At 43.9% G+C, this 23,978-nt stretch overlaps 1 protein-coding gene across 1 annotated transcript in view; it reads right to left on the bottom strand.

Moving 5' to 3' along the window:
* The window catches only part of pclob (piccolo presynaptic cytomatrix protein b), an 86,049-nt gene that overhangs the window by 37,443 nt on the left and 24,628 nt on the right, over positions 1–23,978 (bottom strand). Inside the window, 9 exon segments of the mRNA XM_088996862.1 lie at positions 6,227–6,335; positions 11,484–11,609; positions 11,694–11,769; positions 13,055–13,143; positions 18,738–18,806; positions 19,770–20,793; positions 20,882–21,713; positions 22,004–22,269; positions 22,355–23,880. Of these exon segments, the coding sequence (XP_088852988.1) occupies positions 6,227–6,335; positions 11,484–11,609; positions 11,694–11,769; positions 13,055–13,143; positions 18,738–18,806; positions 19,770–20,793; positions 20,882–21,713; positions 22,004–22,269; positions 22,355–23,880 (4,117 nt within the window).

Consider the following 23,978-nt stretch of genomic DNA (forward strand, 5'->3'; position numbering starts at 1 on the left):
CACAAGGTGGTGATAAGCTGGGATTCAGTTTGTGTGAGGGCCGCTTTAATTCTGAAAAAGCGGACGTTATAAAGGGCAGCTGCTACAGTACAGAGTCAAAAGGACAGAAAAAAAATACAAAATACATTCTTAAAATGGTTTGTTCTATGCTAGAATAGTGACACAGAGAGGGTTCTTTGTCTCAGAGAGAAGAAACTAGGTGGGGGCAAAGTCATTTGAGCCGTTAGTGCGTGCCAGAGAGTGTGTGTGTCTGCGTGCGTAAGTGCATTCATTGTGTGTGTGCGTGAACGCGCATCCTGGCTGAGGATTAGCGCGAATCACGCCCTTTGTTCTTGGGTTTGAATCAACATCGCGAGGTGTGCTTCTTTTCTAAGTGATAGTCACTGAAGGAATTTGTTTGTTGGAGAATTGAAAATGGGTGCTATTTTTTCTAAAAAAAATTCATGTCCAAAAAATTTCCAGGAAGCGAACTTTATTGCTAGAAGTGGATGGAACGGTGAATATTCTGGTGTTTTGCAAGTTCAGCCATTGGACGAGATTATGTTTCAGTTGAAGATGCCTCTGCGGTTGGCAGATCTCTCCCCGTGATGAGAGTTTAGCTTGTGATAGATGACTTAGACAAGCGCGAATCAGAAAGCATGAATTGGAAGTGAAACGAATTAAAAAAGATGGCAGATCGGATGCAGTCATTGATCCAAACTGCAGAACACCCCCATGGGAGACCATGAGGAGGGGCCGTGGGCTGTCCCAGGCGAGCGCCTCAGACCCCCCTCCCCCCCTTCTCCTCCTCCTCCTTCTCCTCCTCCTCCTTCTACTGTTCAACCCCTGTGGGGCGGGTGCCCCCCCCCCTGTGATGACTCCAAATGTATGTTGAGCAATTCAAGCAGATTGGAAAGAATGAAAAAGCTATGTCTTCAAAGATGGCCGCTGAAGAAGTACCTCCTGCCTTAGAAGGACAAAGGAGCTCATGTTCTTAAAATCGCCATTGCTGAGACAGAGAATTAACCGATGCAGTAGGCGGGGCGAGCTGTGGAATGGGGAATTTGAGCTTGGGACTCAGAGGTCAAAGGGGTGGGGAGGATCTTCGCGCGGGGTCCACTCCGCCACTTCCTCGAGAAGGCTGCCCTCTCTTGTTCCCCCACATTCACTCCCCCCCCCCTTACTGCTTTATGTAGACCAGATGTGGGTCAGGATGAGAATAGATTGGAACACACGTCCCCTACTGGGGACACTCAGTCGTTACACTATTTTTTTCTCACAAGAAATGTCTTCATGTATTGCTGACCTTAAAAAATTCGTTGACTTCTCAAATTATATTATACATTGACGACATCTTAATTGCTTCACCGACTGAAGATGAGAACAAGACTGTGTCAATAGCTTTGTTCCAATATTTAGCGAATACAGGTAACAAAGCTTCTTTGGATAAATTACAGTTTTCCAAAAAGTAGTTGAACTTCTAAAGAAAAAAAATGATGACATTTCTACAACCTGATTTGGATGACATACCTTTATCTGGCAGCAGCCACACTGAAAGTATTGCTGATGGTTCATTACCAAAAACGTATTCAACACAAACAACAGAAATTGTTGCATTGGCTGAAGCGTAAATGGATAGAATTGTAGAATAAGATTGTTGAACATACAGATTTAGTGGGAGGCTTATTGAAGGCTAGCCTCCTTCCAAAAATTGTAGCTGTATGCAAATGTGCAGCGCACACGAGGGCTAAAGACAGAATGAGCTCAGGTAATGCTAGAGCAGATGCAGTCGCCAAGAAGGCTGCTCAGACTACTTTCAATTTGGTAAATCAAGAAATGTGTGAATTAGTGCCTACACAAGTTTTGAAGGACATGCAAGCGTTAGCTACAAAATCCGAAAAAGATTTGTGGCTTGCCGATGGTGCTAAGCTCGTTGATGAGCTGTATGAAATAGACAACAAACCATGTTTACCGAGAAACATGTTCCCTATGGTGGCTCGATTGAGCCATGGTAGTTCACATGTATCAACAGCGGGCATGGTGTTTATAGCAGGGATAGTATTCCATTTAAGCAGAGGTTTCAACTCGTATGAAAAAAACTTTTGTCGGAGTTGTTTGATTTGCTGTAAACACAATCCACAAGGTAACATGCGACCAAAAAGAGGATCATTTCCACAGGGGTCACACCCCCCTTTGAAGTCATCCACATGGATTTCATTGAACTAAGCACAAGTAATTCTTATAAATACTGTTTGGTGTTAATTGATTCATTCACCAGATGGGGGAAATTGTGCCTTCAAAGAAATCCGATACATTATCCGTTACAAAAGCGTTATGCAAACATATTATTCCAGAACATGGCATACCAAGAATAATTTGGAGTGATAATGGTCATTAACATTTTGTTAATGACGTAATAACCAAAACTTCTGAACATTTAGGTATTAAATTAAAGAACCACTGTGCACATCATCCACAGAGTGCAAGATTAGTTGAAAGAACGAATGGTACGATAAAAAATCGACTCAGAAAAACGATGGAGGCAACGGTCAAATTATGGCCTGAACGTCTATTTCTGATTAAATTATATATATATATATATATATATATATATATATATATATATATATATATATATATATATATATATATATATATATATATATATATATATATATATGAAAATAATGCCCACTAATAATGGCTTAACACCTTTTGAGATATTGCAATGGAAGACCATTCTTCCTCCCATTATGGGAAGGTGAACTTTGGGCAAAAGAATGAATCAGATCCAAGCGTTTTGTTGGCAAAATTGTGTAAATTTTTTACAACAAAGAGGTCCACAGCACGTGGACTGCCGCAGTCTGTTCTGGTCCCTTCACAGGAGCAGAAACTGCTTCGGCCCGGAGACCAAGTGCTGATCAAGGCGATTAAGAGGAAGTCCTGGTCGGCACCAAAGTGGGAGGGGCCATTCACCGTGCTGATAACAACGCCAACTGCCATCAAAATCGCCGAAAGAACCACCTGGGTGCATCAAAGCCACTGCAAGATCGCTCACCAACCAGATCCGAGCAGGTGGAAGAGAGACGGAGCCAAACTACTCAAGAGCCATGGGTTTGGTCCACATCATCTTGCTGTACGAATTCGTCAAGGCAATCCAGATGACGCACGTAAAACCTCCCATTCCATCAGCCTGCGAAATTCCACTAATACATCCAACAAATTCAGAAAAGTGCCCTAGCATGGCACATCCTGTTGCCTGCTTGCAACTACAAGATGCAGGAATCATCTCATTTCCCCTTAACATCCTCATGAACGAAGCACGACAAAATGGAAGTGATTATCCTCATGGTTCTTGGTACGCTCGTATCAAGTCAGGGAAGGCTTGGACCACTGGTTGGGACTCCGTTGTGGTCCATTCTGAGCCCAAAACAAAATGGGTTCAAAATAGCTGTGCCCAAGAAGCAAAACGAATTGTCAGAAAGATAACTCGAGGGAACTGGTTAGGAACTGGAACTGGCACAATGACATATATCCAACTCGTTATCGTAACCCACAAGGTTGCAGGATGCATGGACTTGAGACTCTGTCCTGATTTTCGTGAACATCACATTGGTTTTCCCATAACTATATGCATGATGTCATCTGTGACATAACCGGTCGTAACATCGCCTTTCCAGCGCAAACCACACATCAAACTGACAGCCTGGATGGAAACACCTGACAAAAAAGCCCAAAATTCTGGTGTCATGGACGCATTATATCAGCCGTTTGCAGGAGAAAAACATGACTGGAATCCATTGTTATCAAACACGTGGTATCATTATGCCACACTAATTGCTAAACAAAATAGGAAAAGTAATTGCTTCGTTTGTTCCAAAATGCCACATTCGGTGATGCAACAGAGAGTGCATTCAAAGGTATTTGGAGATAAAATGGCTCGAGCTGCATATATGTTAATATCTTCGCATAAACCTGATCAACATTTTCCAGTTCTTCGCAATGCTTCGAGAGGAGAGATTGTTCCAAGTTTAGATACAATTTTGGAAACTGAAAATCAGGTTATGACCGAGAGCGGATTGCGATTACCAGTATGTGTTGCAATATACGGTACAGGTCAAAACTTAGGTTTTATAGATGAGGATAGATGTTTATATGTGCTACCGTTAAACACCAATGTCACCATCTTACCCGTATCTTCACATCTTTGGTGGTTATGTGGTTGGAAAGTATATTCTTTTATTCCTCCGAGAGCCTACGGTTTGTGCGCACCTGTTACTGTAACTGGCAATACTTTCATCGTTACCAGTCGTCCAGCGCACCATCATGTGAAAAGAAGAGTGTCGTTTAAGCCCCATGATTCGATCTGGGGAACTGATGTTCCAGAACAATTCAAACACCATAGCACGGGAAGTAAGGTAATGTTAGCTCTTTTTCCACAAATTGGAGTGGCTAAAAACATGCTACGAATTGAAACAATTGACTACAGGTTTCAAGTGTTTGTAAATGCCAGTTTGGAAGTAGATGAAATGCAAAACACTGAAATTGCAGCAATTAGACAAATGGTGCTGCAAAATAGAATGGTTTTGGACCTTTTGACGGCCCCACAAGGGGGCGTCTGTGCTATGGTGGGTGACACTTGTTGTACGTACAAACCTGAAGAAGCGAATTCCATAAACATGACTGATGCTTTGTCTGTTGTCAGGGATCTCAGAGATGCCATGGCCAAAGATCACCGGCCTGATCAACCGTGGATCTTTGACGGGCTCTTTGGGGGCTCTTGGTATCGGACTTTGCTCAGAATGTTTATCCCATTCGCAATTGTGATTGTACTTATTTTCTTAGTCATTGGTTGTATTATTCCATGCTTAAGAACAACGCTAATGAATATGATAACTAATTCCCAGGTGAATTACGCCAAGGTTTTGTATCAACAAATGCGTGAAGGGGACCCAGTGTTGTAGCTAGGGGTAGTACACCATGGCCAGAGTGTGGTTGCTCCAACGAACAAGCAAAAAAAGAAACGGAGAGCCGAGAAGGAGTTTTCCTCATTAAAATTTAAAAACCCTCAAAAAATGGAGAGGTTATATATTACAGCAGCAAAATTGTGATAGAGGTTTTTTTGCCTTCTCCATGGTGTTACGTAGATAATATTAGATAGGATAGATTAGATTAGATGAGTAAAGCAAGAATAAAGAATGGTTCCCTGTGCAGTTAGTATGACGTGCATGCATGAAAACTTTTGGAAATGTATGAACTGTTGTTTAAATGTACAACAGGAGGGAATGATAGAGTGTTTTATGCACATTAGTAAACATATTAGGTTATTTCATGTTTAGCTTAGTATACATTATGATTAGTGCACGTTTAATTTTAGTCTAATAGCATTATCAATCTTATTAGTTCAATAGTCGTTGCAAAGAAGCAACAGCTCCTACTACAATCTAAGACCCTCCCAACACTGAGTTGTCCGTAGCTGATTGGACAACAGATCGCTGCTGTGGACATTCAAAAACTTGTCAGAGCGGGAGCTCGTTCTCTTTGTTTTCCTATCTTTGTCCGTGTGCTCATGTCTTCGCCCCGACCGAGACGAGAAGTGCTTTTCTGTCTCATTAGAATAAAGTAGTTTTTTGTTCACCATCTATCGTCGTTACTGATATTTTTAATCACTGAACTTCTGACAAAACCGAACCAGGAAAGACGAACAAGAATTTAATTCGAACATTAAGTTTGCAAAATTTCGAGAATTACACAAATTGGATACTTTATATACTGGACATGTCTCCATTTGGAGGTCTGTGCTCTAACAAAAGACAGGATTGCAATCCTCTTTGTACAACTGTTTACAACGTCCACTCATTTTCTCTATCCTATCTGCAGGTTACGCTCATTAATTTGTATCTTTTATTCAGAAAATGAAATGCTCTCTAAACCTGCTGGGCCTATTCAAGGGCTGTTTAAGATGTGCATCCTCAAACACAACTGTTGGTCTGCCACTTGGAAGTACCTTGGCTACTTTTGTTTACAAACATCTTGAAAAGAGCAATACAGCATGTCTAAGAGGTTTTTCAGAGAGAGGGGGAGAGACAGAAAGAGAGAGAGAGAGAAAGAGAGAGAGAGAGAGAGAGAGAGAGAGAGAGAGAGAGAGAGAGAGAGAGAGAGAGAGAGAGAGAGAGAGAGAGAGAGAGAGAGAGAGAGAGACGATTGCAGAGGCAGGGTAACCAAAACGTCCACAGCTGTGACCTACAGTCGCACGCAAAGCTCCGCCTCTGCACACGGTTGGCCCACGATGCCTTGCACTTCCTCATAGGTCTTGCCCGTCAGCTGCACACCGTTCCACTCCAGCACCTGCATGCCTATAATGAAGTCAGTAAGGAACAAAAGTCATTCGTTGCTAACGATTTGCCAAAAAAAATCCTCCTCACAAGTATGAAACTGGCTGCTGCAGCCACTCGTCGCCAGATTAATATGGGTATTTTCCCACAAACTATCACGATGTAGCCTTCCATGCAATTTATTTGTCTCCTCCTACTCCTCAGCCTATTTAGGTTTGTCTCTGAAGGCTTGTTTTGTCATGATGCGCTCTACATCCTCTCCATTCAGCATATGTGGGTAAACATGTGCTACCTGACCGCACCATCGCCAGTGTATCATCAGTTCAAAGAAAAAATATTCCTCCTTTGTCAAAATTACCACAGACCCAGCACTGCGGATAAACACCACAGACAACCAAGAAAAACAAGCTTTAATTGTGATATTTGGCCTTATCTCTAATCTCCTCTGTTTGCAAATTGGATTTTGGTGTATTAGGAAGAGAATTCCCTGGCTAAAACTGGCAAAAAATAACTTCATGATTAACATCACCCAAGGCAAACTAAAGGAATGTCATGTTCTGCACACAATGAAATTGCACTATGTACATGACACGACGACCAGTGATGTGTGGTGAGGTTCATGGCTGATGAGGCACTGACCTTATCACAGTCAGATTTACAAACATGAACTCTACAGAGTAGCTTATTCACCATTTGATTGGCAACAGTTAACGTGTTTTGTTTAAAATGTCATGTCAGCATTCTTTGTATAAACTGTAGCATAGAAAAAATGAATTAAAAAAAATGTTATTATCATGTTAACTTTACTTATAAATGAAGGCCATGCGCCGCTCCTTCTGAAGAAAGGAATCTATACCTTCTTTGTAGAAGCCTTCCTTGTCTTTCTTCAGTTTTAAAAGTCTCTCTATTTCTTTCAATTTCGATGTGTAATCATCCATTCTAAAAATAAGGCCAAGCAACACGAAAAAATGACTGGATGGTTGCACGTGACTTGCTAACTGTTTGCTGTAGCTTGCTCTCAATAATTCTATTATTCTGCAGGCGAGGAGGCGCAAGAAAAATCTCTGTGATCACCAGCGCCCTCTGTCATGAGTCAGGAGAACTGTGTGCCTCACCTATGCACACAGTTTTGATAAAAATAAAATAAAATAAACACTGTAGTACAGTGTTTATAATGGAAAGTGAATCTACATTATATATATACACCAGCTAAACTGTAGAAATGTAGTTCATATACTAAAAGTGTTTGAACACTTTAATAGCGATATGCAGAGGGACAGCAATGCAATCTCACTGCAGAGCAAGCCAGCACAGTTAGCATAGTCATTGCACAATCCATGGTGAGGGTGCTGCCTCACCGCTCGTCTTAGTATTTGAATGGTAAATGTGAAAAATGTAAATTTCTCCACTGTGAGACTAATAAAGGCATATCCAATCCAATCCAATCCAAAATTCAGCGATTTTGAAAAAAAAAAATGGTGCCGTTAAATGGAAAAGAACTTTAAAGTACAAAGCACTAAATAAATATAACTGTTTAATTTATTTTTTTCATTTGTTATTTCCCCTGACTGCATGTCACTGATGACGACAGGATCTGACGTCAATCAGTCCTTAAATACAGTGGTAGTCGAACGCCTCACAGTTCGAACAAATCGGAGTTCGAACAAAATATTCGAGATATTCTTGCTTCGGCGTTCGAACACAATCGGTGTTCGAACGCCAATACGACGCGTGAGTGCGTACGCGAGGGTGGGGTGCTGAGCGGCATACGGGTGTATCGCTCTCTCCGTGACCAACTGTTGCGTTTAATATAGGTGTACGAAGAGTTTTAGCCCCTAATCATGCCTCCGAAGACAGTAAGTGCTGCTAAAAGTGACAAAAGAAAAGTAGTGCATACAACTATTGCATTTAAGAAAGAAATAATCGCAAAATATGAAGGAGGTGCGCAAGTGTCTGATCTGGCTAGGGAATACAGCAGGGGTCGGGAACCTTTTTGACTAAGAGAGCCATAAAAGTAAAATATTTAGAAATGTTTTTCAGCGAGAGCCACACGCACGCGCGCGCACATACAAACGCTCGCGTGTGCGCGCGCACACACACACGCCCACATGCGGCCACTTTTCAACAAAATATCAGAATGTATTATTTAAAATAACTTTGTGATAGTACTCACCGTTAACACGGATGGTTTTCCGTTCCTCGTGTTTGGTAAAAATCCAGGAAAACGATCGGAATGAAATTCAATTTGCCGGTCCAGAGGCGAAGTTACTGCTAGCTAGCCTGCACACGGCTCATAAGCTTCCACACTTGCTATCTGCAATCTATTTCTCGCAGAAGTATGTCGATGCTAACGTTAACATGGGGCTTGTTAAAATGTCACTGACATTCGACTGTTTCATCGATGGTATTGTATCATTGCAAATTAGAACATTTTCTCTCCTCCAATGCTCCGGTGCATTAACGCTGAAGTGCACTAGTTGGGCTCATTTAAAGGGGCGTTTACCTGTTTCAACATGACGGCCACTATCATCCAATCAACATGGCGCTTTCGGCCATTCTAGGTCAGTGTCATCCAATCAAAATTGCGCTTTCCGCCAACTGCAGCCTCAACGGGAAATGAACGACGAAAAAAACGACAATATGTATTATAATATGTAATATCAAAAGAGCCATATATGGCTCGCGAGCCATAGGTTCCCGACCCCTGGAATACAGAATGGCGAAATCTACGATCAGTACGATATTAAAGAATAAGGAGGCCGTGAAATCTAGTGAGTTGGCCGTGGGAGTGAGCAACTGTCATTGGATAGATATTTGAAGAGAAAAAAAACATCCTGTAGCCGAGTCATCCGTAGCTGTCACGTTCCGAGCGAGAGTGACGGCAGCTGACTCGTTGGAACGTAGTGGAATGTTTGGGATCCCAAAGCAGACACGTACTAACCAAGCAGGATGTTTATTCACAAATAAAAGAATCCCGGTGATACGGGTAACCTTGGCCAGTAGTTGACCATCAAGGTCTCCTTGGGGGTCTGGAGAATCTCGAAGTCGCAGCCCAATGATTCGGCCAGTTGGGGGTCGATGAAGCACCCATCTGGCCACGAATCCACTAGCGCCCGTATAGCTTGGGAGTTGGACGGACCGAATAATTCGCCGTCCAACTCCAATCGCGTGACGGGCGCCGTCCTCGATGCCTCCGATGGCCGCCGGGGTCGCCGTCTGGCCGGGGACTTGCGGGTGCTGGAGGTCTTGGGCGGGGTTCCTTGGGTTCGGGGAACCCTGGGGTTGGCTCAATCGCCCCCGCTGCCCACCTGCAGCGGCTCGGGGAACTCCTCCTGGCGTCGCGCCTGCTCGTCGCCGTCAGGTGTGGTCATCCACTGCTCGTGTCCGAGTTCGCCGGACTGCTGGGTACCTTGCTCCCGCTGCCGCTCCCGGAGGCGATGGTCTAGGCTTATGACTACGTCGATCATTTCGCTGAGGGAGATGCCCGCGTCGCGGGTGGTCAGCTCGTCCTTGAGAGCGGCGCTCAGGTCGCGACAAAACACTCCTCTCAGCGCTCGATCGTTGTAGCCGCCCCGGTCAGCCTGGATGCGGAAGTCGATGGAGTACTCAGCGGCCGAACGCGTCCCTTGCACACAGTCGAGAAGGAGTCCCTCGGCCTCGCACTCAGTGAGCGGGTGGTGGAACCCTTGGCGAAGCTCGGCCACAAAGTCTGGGTAGGAACTGCAAAGTCCGGACCGGGACTCCCGGACGGCCAATACCCATGACTCGGCCTGGCCCGTGAGCAGGCTGGTGATGAATGCCACTTTAGCCTCATCGCTAACGAAGGCGGAGGGTTGTTGTTCAAAAAACAACGAGCACTGCATCAAGAATTGAGCACAGCGCCCGGGTTCGCCTTCGTAGCGTGAGGGGTGTGGCAGCGAGGGCTCGCGACAACTCACGGGGGGGGAGGAGGTGGCCGTCAGGGTAGCGAGTCGTGTCTCGACTTCCTGTAGGCGTTGAGCCAGCGAGGACGCGATGTGGCGGTTCTTAGCGATCGCTTCCGTTAGCTGGTTCGAACGCTCTGCCTGATGAGCTAAGGCAGATACGAATTTGTCTCCACCGGCGAGATCCATAGTTGGTCGGTGTATTATGTCACATCGGCTCGAGGAGTGGTGACAATACTCGAAGGACGACGGAAGGTAGTAAGGATCGGATCCGAAATACACGGTGGAGACAGTGATTCCAATAAAGAGTCTTTACTGAGACACATCAAACATAACAGAAAGCCAAGAACAAGGAAGGAGGGCAACGGCAAACAGACCTGCGTGCGGAAGGGTGACGGGAGACTTCCAGGAATACACCGACAACGGCAGAACGGTAAGTGAGGCTTTTATAGCCAGAAGGCACAATCAAGGAAATGGGGAACGGGTGAGTGAGTCAGGTGAGCCGGGAGGGGAGGGGCCTGAAGGAGCAGAGGAGGAAGAGACAGCAGGGGAGGGGCTCGCTCCTAGCGACGACGAGGATGTGACAGAATCGGCCTCAGGCTTTTTATGTTGCCGCCTACGAGCAATGTGAGCACAACACTGCAGCATTGCCACGCACAATTTAACTTTACACTTACGCACACCCGCATGCATTGTTTTTAAAATGTGCTGCCGTTTCACTCGAAGTCGAGGTGTTTCATTATGGGTGCAGTTGGTTAAGATACCATAGAATGTATTTTCCTCTGCATTTCACGGTCAATTCTGTGAGCTGCTTTTACTTTGCAAAACAAGAAAAAAATAGACAGCAGAGGAGACCATGGAACATTGCCTGCTCAAATAAATGGACATAATTGATCAGTGGATACTGTATGTTTAATTGTATTGCAAAACGGATCAATAAAGCAGTGGTGTACAGAGCTAACATGTATAGCCACTCGCCTCCTGCAGCGGAAGCCAGAGGGCAGCCATGGTTTTTTTTTTTTGCCTCTGTTACTGAGTGTTGTTTTGATACTAGAAAGTCAAAAGTAGAAATTATATATCTTTGCATCATATCATCTCACGTCACCTGTTGAGACCGAGACATTTATACAGAAGAAACTATCTCTGCTCTTGCATGTAAACAGGTTATTTTGCATGTTTTAGAAAACACAATTTTGACCTTAACCTGCATAATGACTGGATGTAAATGTAGTCACGGTCTTCTTACCCTCTATGAGTTTTCCTGTTTGTTCTGCGACGCCACCTGGGATGACTCCTGTAACATAGGCTCCGATCTCCCATTGGCTGCCTGGGACATCTTTGCCACCGACTACCCGTATCCCGAGACCATTTCCTAAAAAAAACAAAAATATCATGATCAAGTTCTCGCTACGGGATGGGCATTCTTCATGCTTTCTGTGTGACTGTGGCATTGTACCTGACACGCTAGAGTCCTTCTGATCTCTGGTGAGCTTGATACAGGTGTGAGGGAAGACATAAGGGGCCGGTTTCATCTGAAAGAATACATTAATTGCCAGCATGTATATAAATCATTTACAAGTCAGGATGATCAAACCAAAAATACAGGTTCAAAATTTCTCCACGACTTTGTTGGAACCACTCATTGGATTGTATTGGATTGGATTTGCCTTTATTCGTCTCGCAGTGGAGAAATTTACATTTCACAACAGCAAAGTTATGAAAGAAATGAAAGTAGAAAAGCAAAACACAGGAGCTGCTGGAAAGGCAGCCACTCTCACGGCGCCGTCTTGAAGTCAAAAGAACAAAAAAAAAACTAAATAACAAATAACAAGACAACACAAAGACACAGAGAGACATTCATTCTTAAGCACTTTCTGTACCCTCTTTGTTACATAAAGCAGTTCCAGATGAAAGAGGAGAGGATCAAAGCGTCTCTTCACCAGTGGATCAGGGACATCATGGTGGAATGTCTCATCTCATCTCATTTTCCGTACCGCTTAATCCTCATGAGGGTCGCGGGGGGTGCTGTAGCCTATCTCAGCTGTCTTCGGGCACGAGGCGGGGGACACCCTGAATTGGTTGCCAGCCAATCGCAGGGCACACAAAGACGTACAACAGTCACTCTCACACTCACACCTAGGGACAATTTGGAGTGGTCAATCTGCCTGCCATGCATGTTTTAGGAGTGTGGGAGGAAACCGGAGGAGCCGGAGAAAACCCACGCAGGTCCGGGGAGAACATGCAAACTCCACATAGGGAGGCCGGACAGGGACGCGAACCGGCGACCTCTGCACTGTGAAGCCGGTGTGCTAAAATTGTTTGAATTCTTACAATCTGCTTTAATGACACCATTAGCAGGTCTTACCGTTAGACCTTTACTGGTCATTTTAGGCATTAAAAGGTGCATGGCAAGAGGAAAGAAGAGATTGGAATGTATGCAGCCATTTTTCATGTTGTTATTATTATTAAGATGCTTAAGAATGAATGGTCATATTATTTGTGATTTAGTTTTTGTTATTTAGTTTTTTTGTTCTTTTGACTTCAAGACGGCGCCACGAGAGTGGCTGCCTTTCCAGCAGTTCATGTATTTTGTTTTTCTGCTTTCATTCCTTTCATCGCTTTGCTGCTGTGAAATGTAAATTTCTCCACTGCAAGACTAATTAAGGCAAGTCCAATCCAATTATTATTAGTATTATTATGGGAGTTCTCTTCTATAACACTGTATACTAACTAATATCACGTTTTTTGACAAAATCTAGTTTCAAGTTGACATTCAGAAATTTTCAAGATGTTGATTTTTTTAAAACTGCAACTCACTTGTCTCCTGTCTGACATGTGTCTGGCCTGTGGATGTCCTTCTGTTGGCTTGTCAAACCAGTCGGCATCCTCCCGTCTCAGATGGTAGGCTAGGTAAGGAGAAGTAGTCTTTAAAAAGCTTGCATGTTTGTGAATAACAGCTATTTGGGTCGCAGTAAATAAAGCATAGATCCATGTTCAGATCAAGCTTTGGAAGCATTGTTTACAATATGCATCACAAACTTTGTTACAAATAAATTCACGTGACGTAATTTTTCTCAAAAATATTTTGCTGTGGTTCACACAGTGAAGGAAATATGTGTTGATTCCTAAAATTCTTTCATCAATTTGCCATTTCAACGGATACCAAGCACTTCCATAGTACATGTGCTGTCACTGACAAACATTAACATATCTATTCAATCTGATGAGATCAATGTAGCCATAAGGGGGCACACGCCAGTGCCTTATTGTGCCGTTCCCAAGCCCGGATAAATACAGAGGGTTGTGTCAGGAAGGGCATCCGACGGAAAAAAAAAATTGCCAAAACAAATATGCGAATCAAACCTATGAATCCCATACCGGATCGGTCGAGGCCCAGGTTAACAACGGTCGCCATTGGTACTGTTGACCTTCAGGGTGCCAGTAGAAAATGGACTACTGTTGGTCGAAGACGGAGAGGAGGGAGGTGTGCCCGGAGGAAAAGAGAGACATGGAACGCCAAGAGTATAGAACTAAGAGTAGGAACTTTGAATGTAGGAACAATGACAGGTAAAGGTCGAGAGCTGGTTGACATGATGCAGAGAAGGAAGGTAGACATACTGTGTGTCCAGGGGACCAGGTGGAAAGGGAGTAAGGCTAGAATCTTAGGGTCAGGGTTTAAGTTGTTCTATCATGGTGAAGACAGAAAGAGAAATGGAGTTGGGGTTATCTTATAAGAGGAGTTTGTTAGGAATGTCTTCGAAATAAAAAGAGTATCAGATAGAATGATGAGTCTGAAGCTAGAAATTGATGGCGTGATGTTCAATGTTCTTTGTGGGTATGCCCCACAAGTAGGATGTGAGCCGGCGGAGAAGGAGAAATTTTGGTTGGACTTTGATGAAGTCATACAGAACATCCCGAGAAGTGAGAGGGTTGTAATTGGTGGAGACGTCAATGGACATGTTGGCGCAGGAAACAAAGATGATGAGGAGGTGATGGGCAGGTTTGGACTCCAGATGAGGAACGCTGAAGGACAGATGGTGGTTGACTTTGCTAAGAGAATGGAAATGGCTATTGTGAATACTTTCTTTCAGAAGAGACAGGAACATAGGGTGACTAATGAGAGTGGAGGCAGAAGTACACAGGTAGACTACATTTTGTGTCAACGGCGCCATCTAAAGAAAATCAGTGACTGCAAAGTAGTGGTTGGTGACAGTGTAGCCAGACAGCATAAGTTGGTGGTATGTAGGATGACGCTGAAGTGAGGACAAAATGGTAGAAGTTGAAAAAGGAAGAGTGTTGCATGACATTTAGGAAGGAGGTAAGACAAGCACTGGGTGGGCAAGAGGTCCTTCCAGATGACTGGCAAACTACAGCGAACATAATCAGACACGGGTCGGAAAGTACTTGGTGTATCGAGTGGAAGAAAGGTAGATAAGGAGACTTGGTGGTGGAATGGGGAGGTGCAGGAGTGTATACAGAGAAAGAGGGTAGCAAAGAAGAAGTGGGACAGTGAGAGGACAGACGAGAGTAGACAGCAGTACAAGGAGATGCAGCGCACGGTTAAAGTAAAGATGGAAAAGGCCAAACAAGAGGCCTATGATGACTTGTATGCTCAGCTGGACAGCAAGGAAGGTGAGACTGATCTTTACAGGCTGGCGAGACAGAGAGACAAAGACGGTAAGGACCTGCAGAATGTTCGGGTAATTAAGGATAGAGATGGCAATGTATTAACAGGTGCCAGTAGTGTGATGGCAAGATGGAAAGAGTACTTTGAAGAATTGATGAATGAGGAAAATGAGAAGGAACAAAGAGTAGAAGACGTGACTGTAGTGGACCAAGATGTAGCAAGCATTAGCAAGGATGAAGTGAGGACGGCGCTGAAGAGGATGAAGGGGGCAAAGGCACTTGGGCCTGATGATTTACCAATCGAGGTATGGAAGTGTCATGGAGAGGTGGCGGTGGTGTTCCTGACTGGATTATTCAACAAGATCTTAGATGGTGAACAGATGCCTGAAGAAAGGAAACGAAGTGTACTCGTGCCCATTTTTAAGAACAAAGGAGATGTGCAGAGTTGTACTAATTACAGAGGAATAACGTTGATGAGCCATACAATGAAACTCTGGGAAAGAGTAGTTGAAGCTAGACTAAGAGCAGAAGTGAACATTTGTGAGCAGCAGTATGGCTTAATGCCAAAAAAGAGTACGACAGATGCAATGTTTGCTTTAAGAATGCTGATAGAGAAGTACAGAGAAGGTCAGAAGGAATTGCATTGTGTCTTTGTAGATCTGGAGAAAGCGTATGACAGGGTGCCCAGAGAAGAGCTGTGGCATTGCATGAGGAAGTCTGGGGTGATGGAAAAGCTTGTCAGAGCGGTACAAGACATGTATCATGACTGTAAGACAGTTGTGAGGTGTGCTGTCAGTATGACTGAGGAATTCACGGTGGAGGTGGGACTCCACCAGGGGTCAGCTCTGAGCCCCTTCTTGTTTGGACCGTGATGGACAGGCTGACAGACAATGTTAGACAAGAATCTCCTTGGACCATGGTGTTTGCAGATGACATTGTGATCTGTAGCGAGAACAGGGAACAGGTGGTGGATAAACTAGAGATGTGGAGATATGCCCTGGAAAGGAGAGGAATGAAGATCAGTCGCAGCAAGACGGAATATATGTGTGTGAATGAGAGGGATCCAAGTGCAAGAGTGATGCTACAGGTGGAAGAGATAAAGAAGGTAGAGGATCTTAAGTACTTGGGGTCAACTGTCCAGAGCAACGGAGAGTGTGGAAAAGAGGTGAAGAAGCGTGTCCAGGCAGGCTGGAGCGGCTGGAGAAAAATGTCAGGTGTGATGTGTGATAGAAGGGTTTCAGCTAGGATGAAAGGAAAAGTGTATAAAACAGTGGTGAGGCCAGCCATGATGTTTGGACTGGAGACAATGCCACTGAAGAAAAGACAGGAAGCAGAGCTGGAGGTAGCAGAGCTGAAGATGTTGAGGTTTTCTTTGGGAGTGACCAGGTTGGATAGGATCAGGAATGAGTACATTAGAGGGACAACTCATATTAGAGGCTTTGGAGAGAAAGTCAGAGAGGCCAGACTGAGATGGTTTGGACATGTCCAGAGGAGAGAGAGTGACTATATCGGGAGAAGGATGCTGAGCCTTGAACTGCCAGGCAGGAGACCGAGAGGAAGACCGAAGAGGAGGTTTATGGATGTGGTCAAAGAGGACATGAAGGTAGCTGGTGTGAGAGAAGAGGCTGTACAAAACCGGGATAGATGGAGGACATTGATTCGCTGTGGCGACCCCTGAGGGGAAAAGCCGAAAGGAAAAGAACAAGATTCAATCTGATGAGATCCAAAAAAAGAATTAGTGGGACATTGGTTTCAATAATCTGTGTGTGGCAGCAATGGCAACCTTGAATACTTGTTGTAATCAAAATATGATTTACATTGCAATTTCAAGCCATTAACATTTTTGTGAGAAAAAAAGTCATACACGAACACTGACAACCAGAAAAGTAAGTGAGATATTTTGCAGAAGCACTGATGTAAAATCATTCCACAATGATGAAAACTAACTGAGTCAGTGCAGGAGATGTGCTATCATGATTGTTCATTCCCAAAATGAATTGCAACTAAGGGTTTCACTAAATGGCATGACACTTTCTACCTTCTATCTATCTATCTATCTATCTATCTATCTATCTATCTATCTATCTATCTATCTATCTATCTATCTATCTATCTATCTATCTATCTATCTAGATAGATAGTACCTACAAGTACCTGGGTGTTACTCTCAACAATAAACTGGACTGAACAACAAACACGGATGCCCTAATCAAAAAGGGACAGAGTCGCCTCTTCCTCCTCAGGAAACTGAGGTCTTTTGGAGTTCAGGGGTCACTCCTAAAGACTTTCTATGACTCTGTGGTGGCATCAGCCATCCACTATGGCATTGTCTGCTGGTCAGGCAGCATCACCACCCGGGACAGAAAAAGACTGGAGCGCTTTGTCAAGCGGGCCAGTTCTGTCGTGGGCTGCTCGCTGGACTCTCTAGAGGAGGTGGGCAACAGACGGACGCTAGCTAAACTAAAAGCTATGACGGACAGCCCCTCCCACCCCCTCCTGCCCATCCTGACAGCTCTGCTTAGCTCCTTTAGCCAGAGACTATTACACCCGCGCTGCAAGAAGGAGAGGTACCTCCGCTCGTTCCTACCGACTGCTGTCAGGCTTCACAATTCCCAATGATCACATGTGAAAAAAAAAAAAAAAAAAAAAACTGGACACTTGTAAATATGGGTTGTTGCAATATATCTAAATGCATTTCTTGATTCTGCACTATGTACAGTCTTGTTTATACAACGGTTTTTGCACATCTACATTTGCACAGTATACAGTTGACATTTTTATTTTGTTATGCTTAGAATATCTTGTTTTCTATCCTTTCACTCCCACCCCAACCCCATCCCTCTTCAATTGCTGCTGTGGACTGCAAATTTCCCCATTGCGGGACGAATAAAGGTATTATGATTCTGATTCTGATTCTGATTAATGTATGATGCATGCTTGAAATTACAGCAACCCAATCGCTGTTTTGTGCACACACTTAAAGGACAACCAAGGTCACTTTTTTGTTTCCTAACTGACATCAGAGAAACGTTTTATAGCATCTAAAATACCCAAAACACGCAGTATGATATTTTTATTCAAATGCAAAACACCAATAATAATGACTTAAAGTGTCCAAAATCTGCAAAAAAATTGAGCTGCAAATTGGGCATTTTCAGAAAGTCCCGCCCCCAGTTTGTGACGTCACGCCAAGACGTCTTGCATTGCTGGAGAATCCAAACAATGGCTTCAGATTCGGAGAATATGCTTTCTTGTTACACATCCAGTTATGAATATGATTCAAATAGTTCTGAAGAGGAAAGCATACATGTTTGCAATCGATTAAATAATTTATTCCATGCCATTTTGAGGCAAAATTGGGGGGGGAAATCGATCACCAGAAAAGAGGCACAAAATGGCGACCTCCTGTGGCCACCTCCGTTTCCACAGGCTGATAAATTCCTTATATGGAGCTTGGACGCCCTTTTCTGTCGGCTTTTGGGTGCAACACGGGTTTCAGACCAAACGTACAGCAAAATACATTGACGTGATGGAAGGACTGCTCCAATGTGTTTTTTTCGGTTTGGGGCGTTCCTTTAGTGATGTAACGTACGGACTCGTCACCAACTCAAAAACAAGACTTCCTGAATATTCAGAGCGAGTCTTAAAACGTAAAATATAGCTATATGTGGTGGAATCCTATTAAAATACGCTCAGTAGAAGTCATTTGAAGCCATTTTACAAATTATTGGCACAAGTTGTCTGGAGACGTCATTTGTACTTTAAAGGAGAGGCACTATGAAAAATAAAAACAAGATATGCTCAAGGGAAAAAAGCTCATCCATCAACCATTGTGTGAGTGGGCCTTGAGAGTTGGTTAAGTATGATACCCTACCGTGTGCGATACTTTCATGAAAGATTCTGGCTTCCTCTCGGTTCAACACCAGCATGGACTCACTGAGTCCTGTAATCAAGGAAGATTGACACTTATATGTGGAGCACACAAATCATCTTCTTATAGCCTAGAGAGAGCCTTGGAAAAAACAGTCTACAAGCTACATGTAATGTGAGTGGAATACTCATTTAAATCATATGAATGAACTTGATTGAATTTGCTGTGTGGATGTTTTTTGTACCAATCAATCTGGATTACGACTGAAAATGGGAATGAGGAAAACTGGATGGTTCAACACCAGCACGGACTCACTGAGTCCTGTAATCAAGGAAGATTGACACTTATATGTGGAGCACACAAATCATCTTCTTATAACCTAGAGAGAGCCTTGGAAAAACAGTCCACAAGCTACATGTAATGTGAGTGGAATACTCATTTAAATCATATGAATGAACTTGATTGAATTTGCTGTATGGATGTTTTTTGGGCCAATCAATCTGGATTACGACTGAAAATGGCAATGAGGAAAACTGGAAACATGGAAGACATTGACTTTATGGAAACTTAAACATGTACTGTATAGAAAAACATGCAAGGATGCAAAATTAAATTCTAATAAAAGATAACACAATTTACATGTTAAAATGGCAATACTGTAGTATAATTTACTGCAGAAAATTTCTTGAGTCACAAACATAATATAATGGGAGAAGTACAACATGCAAAATAAAGATGAAAAAAATAATGCATGCATATAAAATCACCCAATAGACAGATAGACCGACTTGAATTGTGCCACACATAAACTAAAGTGGATGTATTATGCATGGAAGCAACTGATGGAATTAACAACTAATTGATTTACACACAACAGAGATGTACAGTATGTACAGTAAAATGTAACCATGAGTGCTTATACAGTATTAACTGCTAATCATGACTATGATTGAATAACACAACATCATTCAACAGCAGCATGCATGACAAGCAAGTGCACAGTCAAATTATTGCAGAGGTCTTTGGTTCAATCACCTTCACTGTCTGACATGGCACCTTGTAAATCATCCATGATGAATGCGATATCTCGATCATAGGCCCGAGTATGAGATTCTTCCATGTGTTGCTGTACCTCTGGTAAGGAATGGCTTGAGCCAAACTGGTCCCTGGAGTCGGCAGAAATTGGGGGAAGAGGTCCTGCTGATGCCCGAGCCATGCCCATTGGCTGACCCACCGGGCTCAGGGGGCTCTCCTCCTCAGAGTTCTGAGCCACGATAGGGATACGTCCTCGGCTATGGCTTATAGGCAAACTGGTGGGCTTTGATCTGGTCACACCAGGAGCAAACGCTGCATCCAACACGTCCACCTCAGTTTTAAGTCGTAGTGAGGAGCTGGAAAGTTCCTGTTTGATTGATAGATCCAAGCCATAAACCGAAGACGGTCGAGAAGAAGGACGAGATGATGGTCTAGAACGTCTACCACTTGGGTAGGTGCCATCATCCTGGGCAGATGTCCTAACGGTGGAGCCGAGGCCAAGAGATTGCCCTACAGAACCAGCAAGAATAGATCCCAGTGAGGAGCCCAAATACTTTTGCTGCTCAGGGAAATTCTTTCTCAGTCCAAATGTAACCTCATCCTGAAGTAGCTTTGCCCTGGAAGCCAGGTTGGTGACAGAGGAAGCCCCAGATCCCATGTAGATTCCAAAGTCAGGCTCCAAATCCCGACGCTCCTGAATGGGGGAGAATTTGGTGATGGCCTCTTGGTCTATTAAAGCCTTTTTGTTCTTCATCTGTTTTTGGTAAAGCACTACAGCTGGGAGTTGTTTTGCTGCCTGCTTCTCAAGTGTGAGCCTTCCAATGCTATATTTTTCCCCTTTAGGGTAATGGCGAAAGCTGCTATCACCAGACATATACTGGTGAAGGCCCACGCCTGATATATGTTCTAACCCTTCTGTTCCTCTTCGGAATTCCTGTTTAATCTGTTGCTTAAGTAGCTTTAATTCATATGGCTCCTCCATACTGTCTTCTTGAAGTTGGGATTGGCCTAAAAAATCTGCTACCTATAGGGAGAAAAGGGGGAAAGTAAAAAAGATTAAGTGGAGAAAGAGTTCACAAAGATGATTCTGAACAAAAATGATGGGGGTGTACCTCGGTGCGTCTGACCTCTGCTGCCCTAAGTAGCCTGTCTGTCTTGGATAGTTCTTTATCATGGAGGTTAAATCCAGAACCCAAGCAAGTGGTACCCAATCCTGTGGACCCTTTGGTGAGTTCTCCAATGTCCTCAATTAGCACATAGTTCCGGGAATGGTGTTGGTCGATATCAGCGTAGAAAGAATCTGCAGAAATGCTTGACATGGGACTAGAGGCCATGCTTCGCTCTTCTAGCCCTAGCCTCAAGTCCAAGCTGCTATACCTGCCTCCCAGATGAGCCGCACCAATGCCACTTTCTGAGGAAGTCGGCACAATGATTAGAGGCTGGTTACGTATGACCTCATAGTTAGTGGCGATTTTGGGCTGTAAATCAGACAGGTTGGTTTGACGGTGCTTTCCTTGCAAGAGCAGAGCATGCTGGTAGCTCCTTGTCTGATCCTGACCATGGGAAAGGGATAGGGTTGAGACATGTTGGTATGGAGAAACCTGTTGATGGTAAACGGATTGTGGTTCAAACAGATTATTTTGGGTAAAATGGCTCGTGGTTTGAGTCTGTGGAATATACTGGCCATAATGAGAGTAGGGACTTTTGAGCGTGTTATATTGGGAATCAGCTTCTGTCTGCGGGGGTAGGAACTGATCAAACTCTGATTGTGGCGCTGTGTGTGGCCTCTCCAGACCATCACTAGGGTCATCTCTAATGTTGCTAAGCTCACTGTCTGACATGTAATCTCTTTCTTCTGCCACCCCTTGGAGATATGCCCTCTCTCTTTTCTCTCGCTCTTTCAGCAGGACCTCCTTTCGCCGATTGATACCCATCTCCAAGTACCTGCAATGGTAAGGTATCACCATATATCACCATTTTATCTTTGATTCAGGAAAATGTCTTTGAATATTTCAAAGTGCTAAATGTAATGGCTTGTCACACAAAATACCTTCCACTATGTGCATGTTTGGAGAACCCTCATTGACTGATGTCAAGGTTACCTTTTAGCCCATAAGCTAGGTAAGTGTGAGCACCATGCAGATGGATTAGGGACGATGATTGCAAAAGAGGGATGAAAGCAATTGTGTTATTTAAAACAGCAAATTTTCGCTGTTTAATCTATAGCATCTCACCGTAGTTTTGCATCAATTTCCTTTTCCTCTTCATCCAGTTCAGCCTGTTTCTTGCGTAGTTTTGAAGATTCCCTCTCTACCATATCAAGCTCTTTGTCAATGTCCCGCAGGATCTTGGCCCGGGCCATTGTAGTACTACGGGCCAGCCGACGACAGGCAGAGTTTGTGCTGTAGCCTGAGCGTCCCATTAGTAGGTCATCCTCTGGAGGGGGGTCTGGGAGTGTCCGTTTGACCTTCTTACCTGTGCTGGAGGGTGAGGCCCGCCCCTAGAACATGTGGAAAAAGAGTGAATTGATAAATATTTGAATTAGGATTGCCTAATGTTTGATTGAAATCAACTTTGTAACTTACTGAATATGTGTCTTCATAGTAGACACTCATTCTGTCGTCGAAGGCAGGACTCAGGGATTTTGGATCAGAGAAAGACTTCTGTCCCAATCTGTATGCGTCAGCAATCAGCATTCTCTGTCCTCCAACTGATGTGTCATGCGATAGAGGAGGCACTGACGTATAGAAACCTCTCAACCTTGGCACGGGATCCGTTGTGAGATGTGAGCTGTAACCCGCATGCCTTCTGTCTGAATCTGTCTGACAGCTCAGACTGCCCCCTCTTTGAGAACTCTCAGGAGCTGAGATGTGTTTGATTATTTCCACCTTGGTGTCCATCTGGAGTTTAGGTCTTTTGATGGATCCAGAGTGGTCCGTTTGAACCGATATCTCAGCAACTGTCTGGATAGCAATACTGGAAACCTTTGAACTATGTTTTCCTTCACTGCTGTGCTTTCGGGAGTGTCGCCAAGCCTTGGCAGAATCCCATTCATCATGGTCTTCTTCATCACTCTGAGCTGAGTTATCAATGTTTCTTTTGTTCTTCTTCCGTCTTCCAGTGTGTGGTTTTTCAGTTGAGTCTTCGTCGTCTGTTTGTACTCCACTGTCAATTATTTTTCTGCCTGTGTCCTGATCGTCTTGAAGCTGTTTCACTATACTATGCTGTTCCTCATTTTCCTCAAACTGTTTTCCAACAGTCGGGCCTGTAGACTCATCTTTGACAGGCCAGTATTGTCCACTATCTCCTACTCCTGCATACTTGGCCTCAAGGAGGTGTGCTGTGGTAGCTTTAGTGCCATAGTGCTCATCTAACTGCCGCTGGAGTTGAACCTGGAGTTGCTGGATTTGCTGCAATTGCTCTTTCTGCTGGGCATATGTCTCCTGCTGGGCTACCATTTGAGCATGGTGTTCTTCCTCTTGTTGCATGAGAAGCTGTTGTTTCAGAGCCTGTAGCTCTTCAAGCTCTTGCTGCACCATATACTGCTCATGTTCGCGATAGCGCTGGATTACCTGTCTCTCCCACTCTAATTCCTTAGCAAGACAGAGCTGTTTAAGTTTCTCAAGCTCTAGAAACTCCCTCTCCATTTGGTACTGAGCCATTTTAGTGTTTTCTAAACCAGGGAATATTGGAGAAGAAGCTAATACATCAAGTGATGCTGCGAGTGCTTCCAATGTGGCGTCTGAGTACATTTCTGGGTAGCCTGTTATTATGTCAGTCAACACTGTGGGGTGAAGTTCTTTTGGTAGCTGCGGGTCATAGGGAACAATTTGATTTTGCTCCGTGTTCGGGATGAAGCCAAACTGTTGGGGCAAAGACTGATTCTGGATTGTTTGTGTGGGCACTGAGCTGGTGCTAAAGATGGAGCCAGGTTGTGTGGTAACGGCATTTGTTGATGAAACTGGGGCTGAGACAGAGGAGTAAACAATTCCATCTGAAGTTCTTGGAGCACTACAGAGACCAAACGCATTAAGTGAGTCCTGAGAAGATGGAGAAGGAGTCACCCCAGCAAATGCTGCAGTAGCTTTGATAGTGTAGTCAAGAGCTTTACCTGCCATAACAAATCAGGGGGATATTTTTTTACTCTTTGAAATACACACAATTTTGCAAATAATCACTTTGTCTATGTATTTAACGCCAATTAATCTG

This window comes from Hippocampus bargibanti, linkage group LG05 (genome assembly GCF_051943395.1).
Source record: "Hippocampus bargibanti isolate YZ-2025 linkage group LG05, ASM5194339v1, whole genome shotgun sequence".
Taxonomy (NCBI): domain Eukaryota; kingdom Metazoa; phylum Chordata; class Actinopteri; order Syngnathiformes; family Syngnathidae; genus Hippocampus; species Hippocampus bargibanti.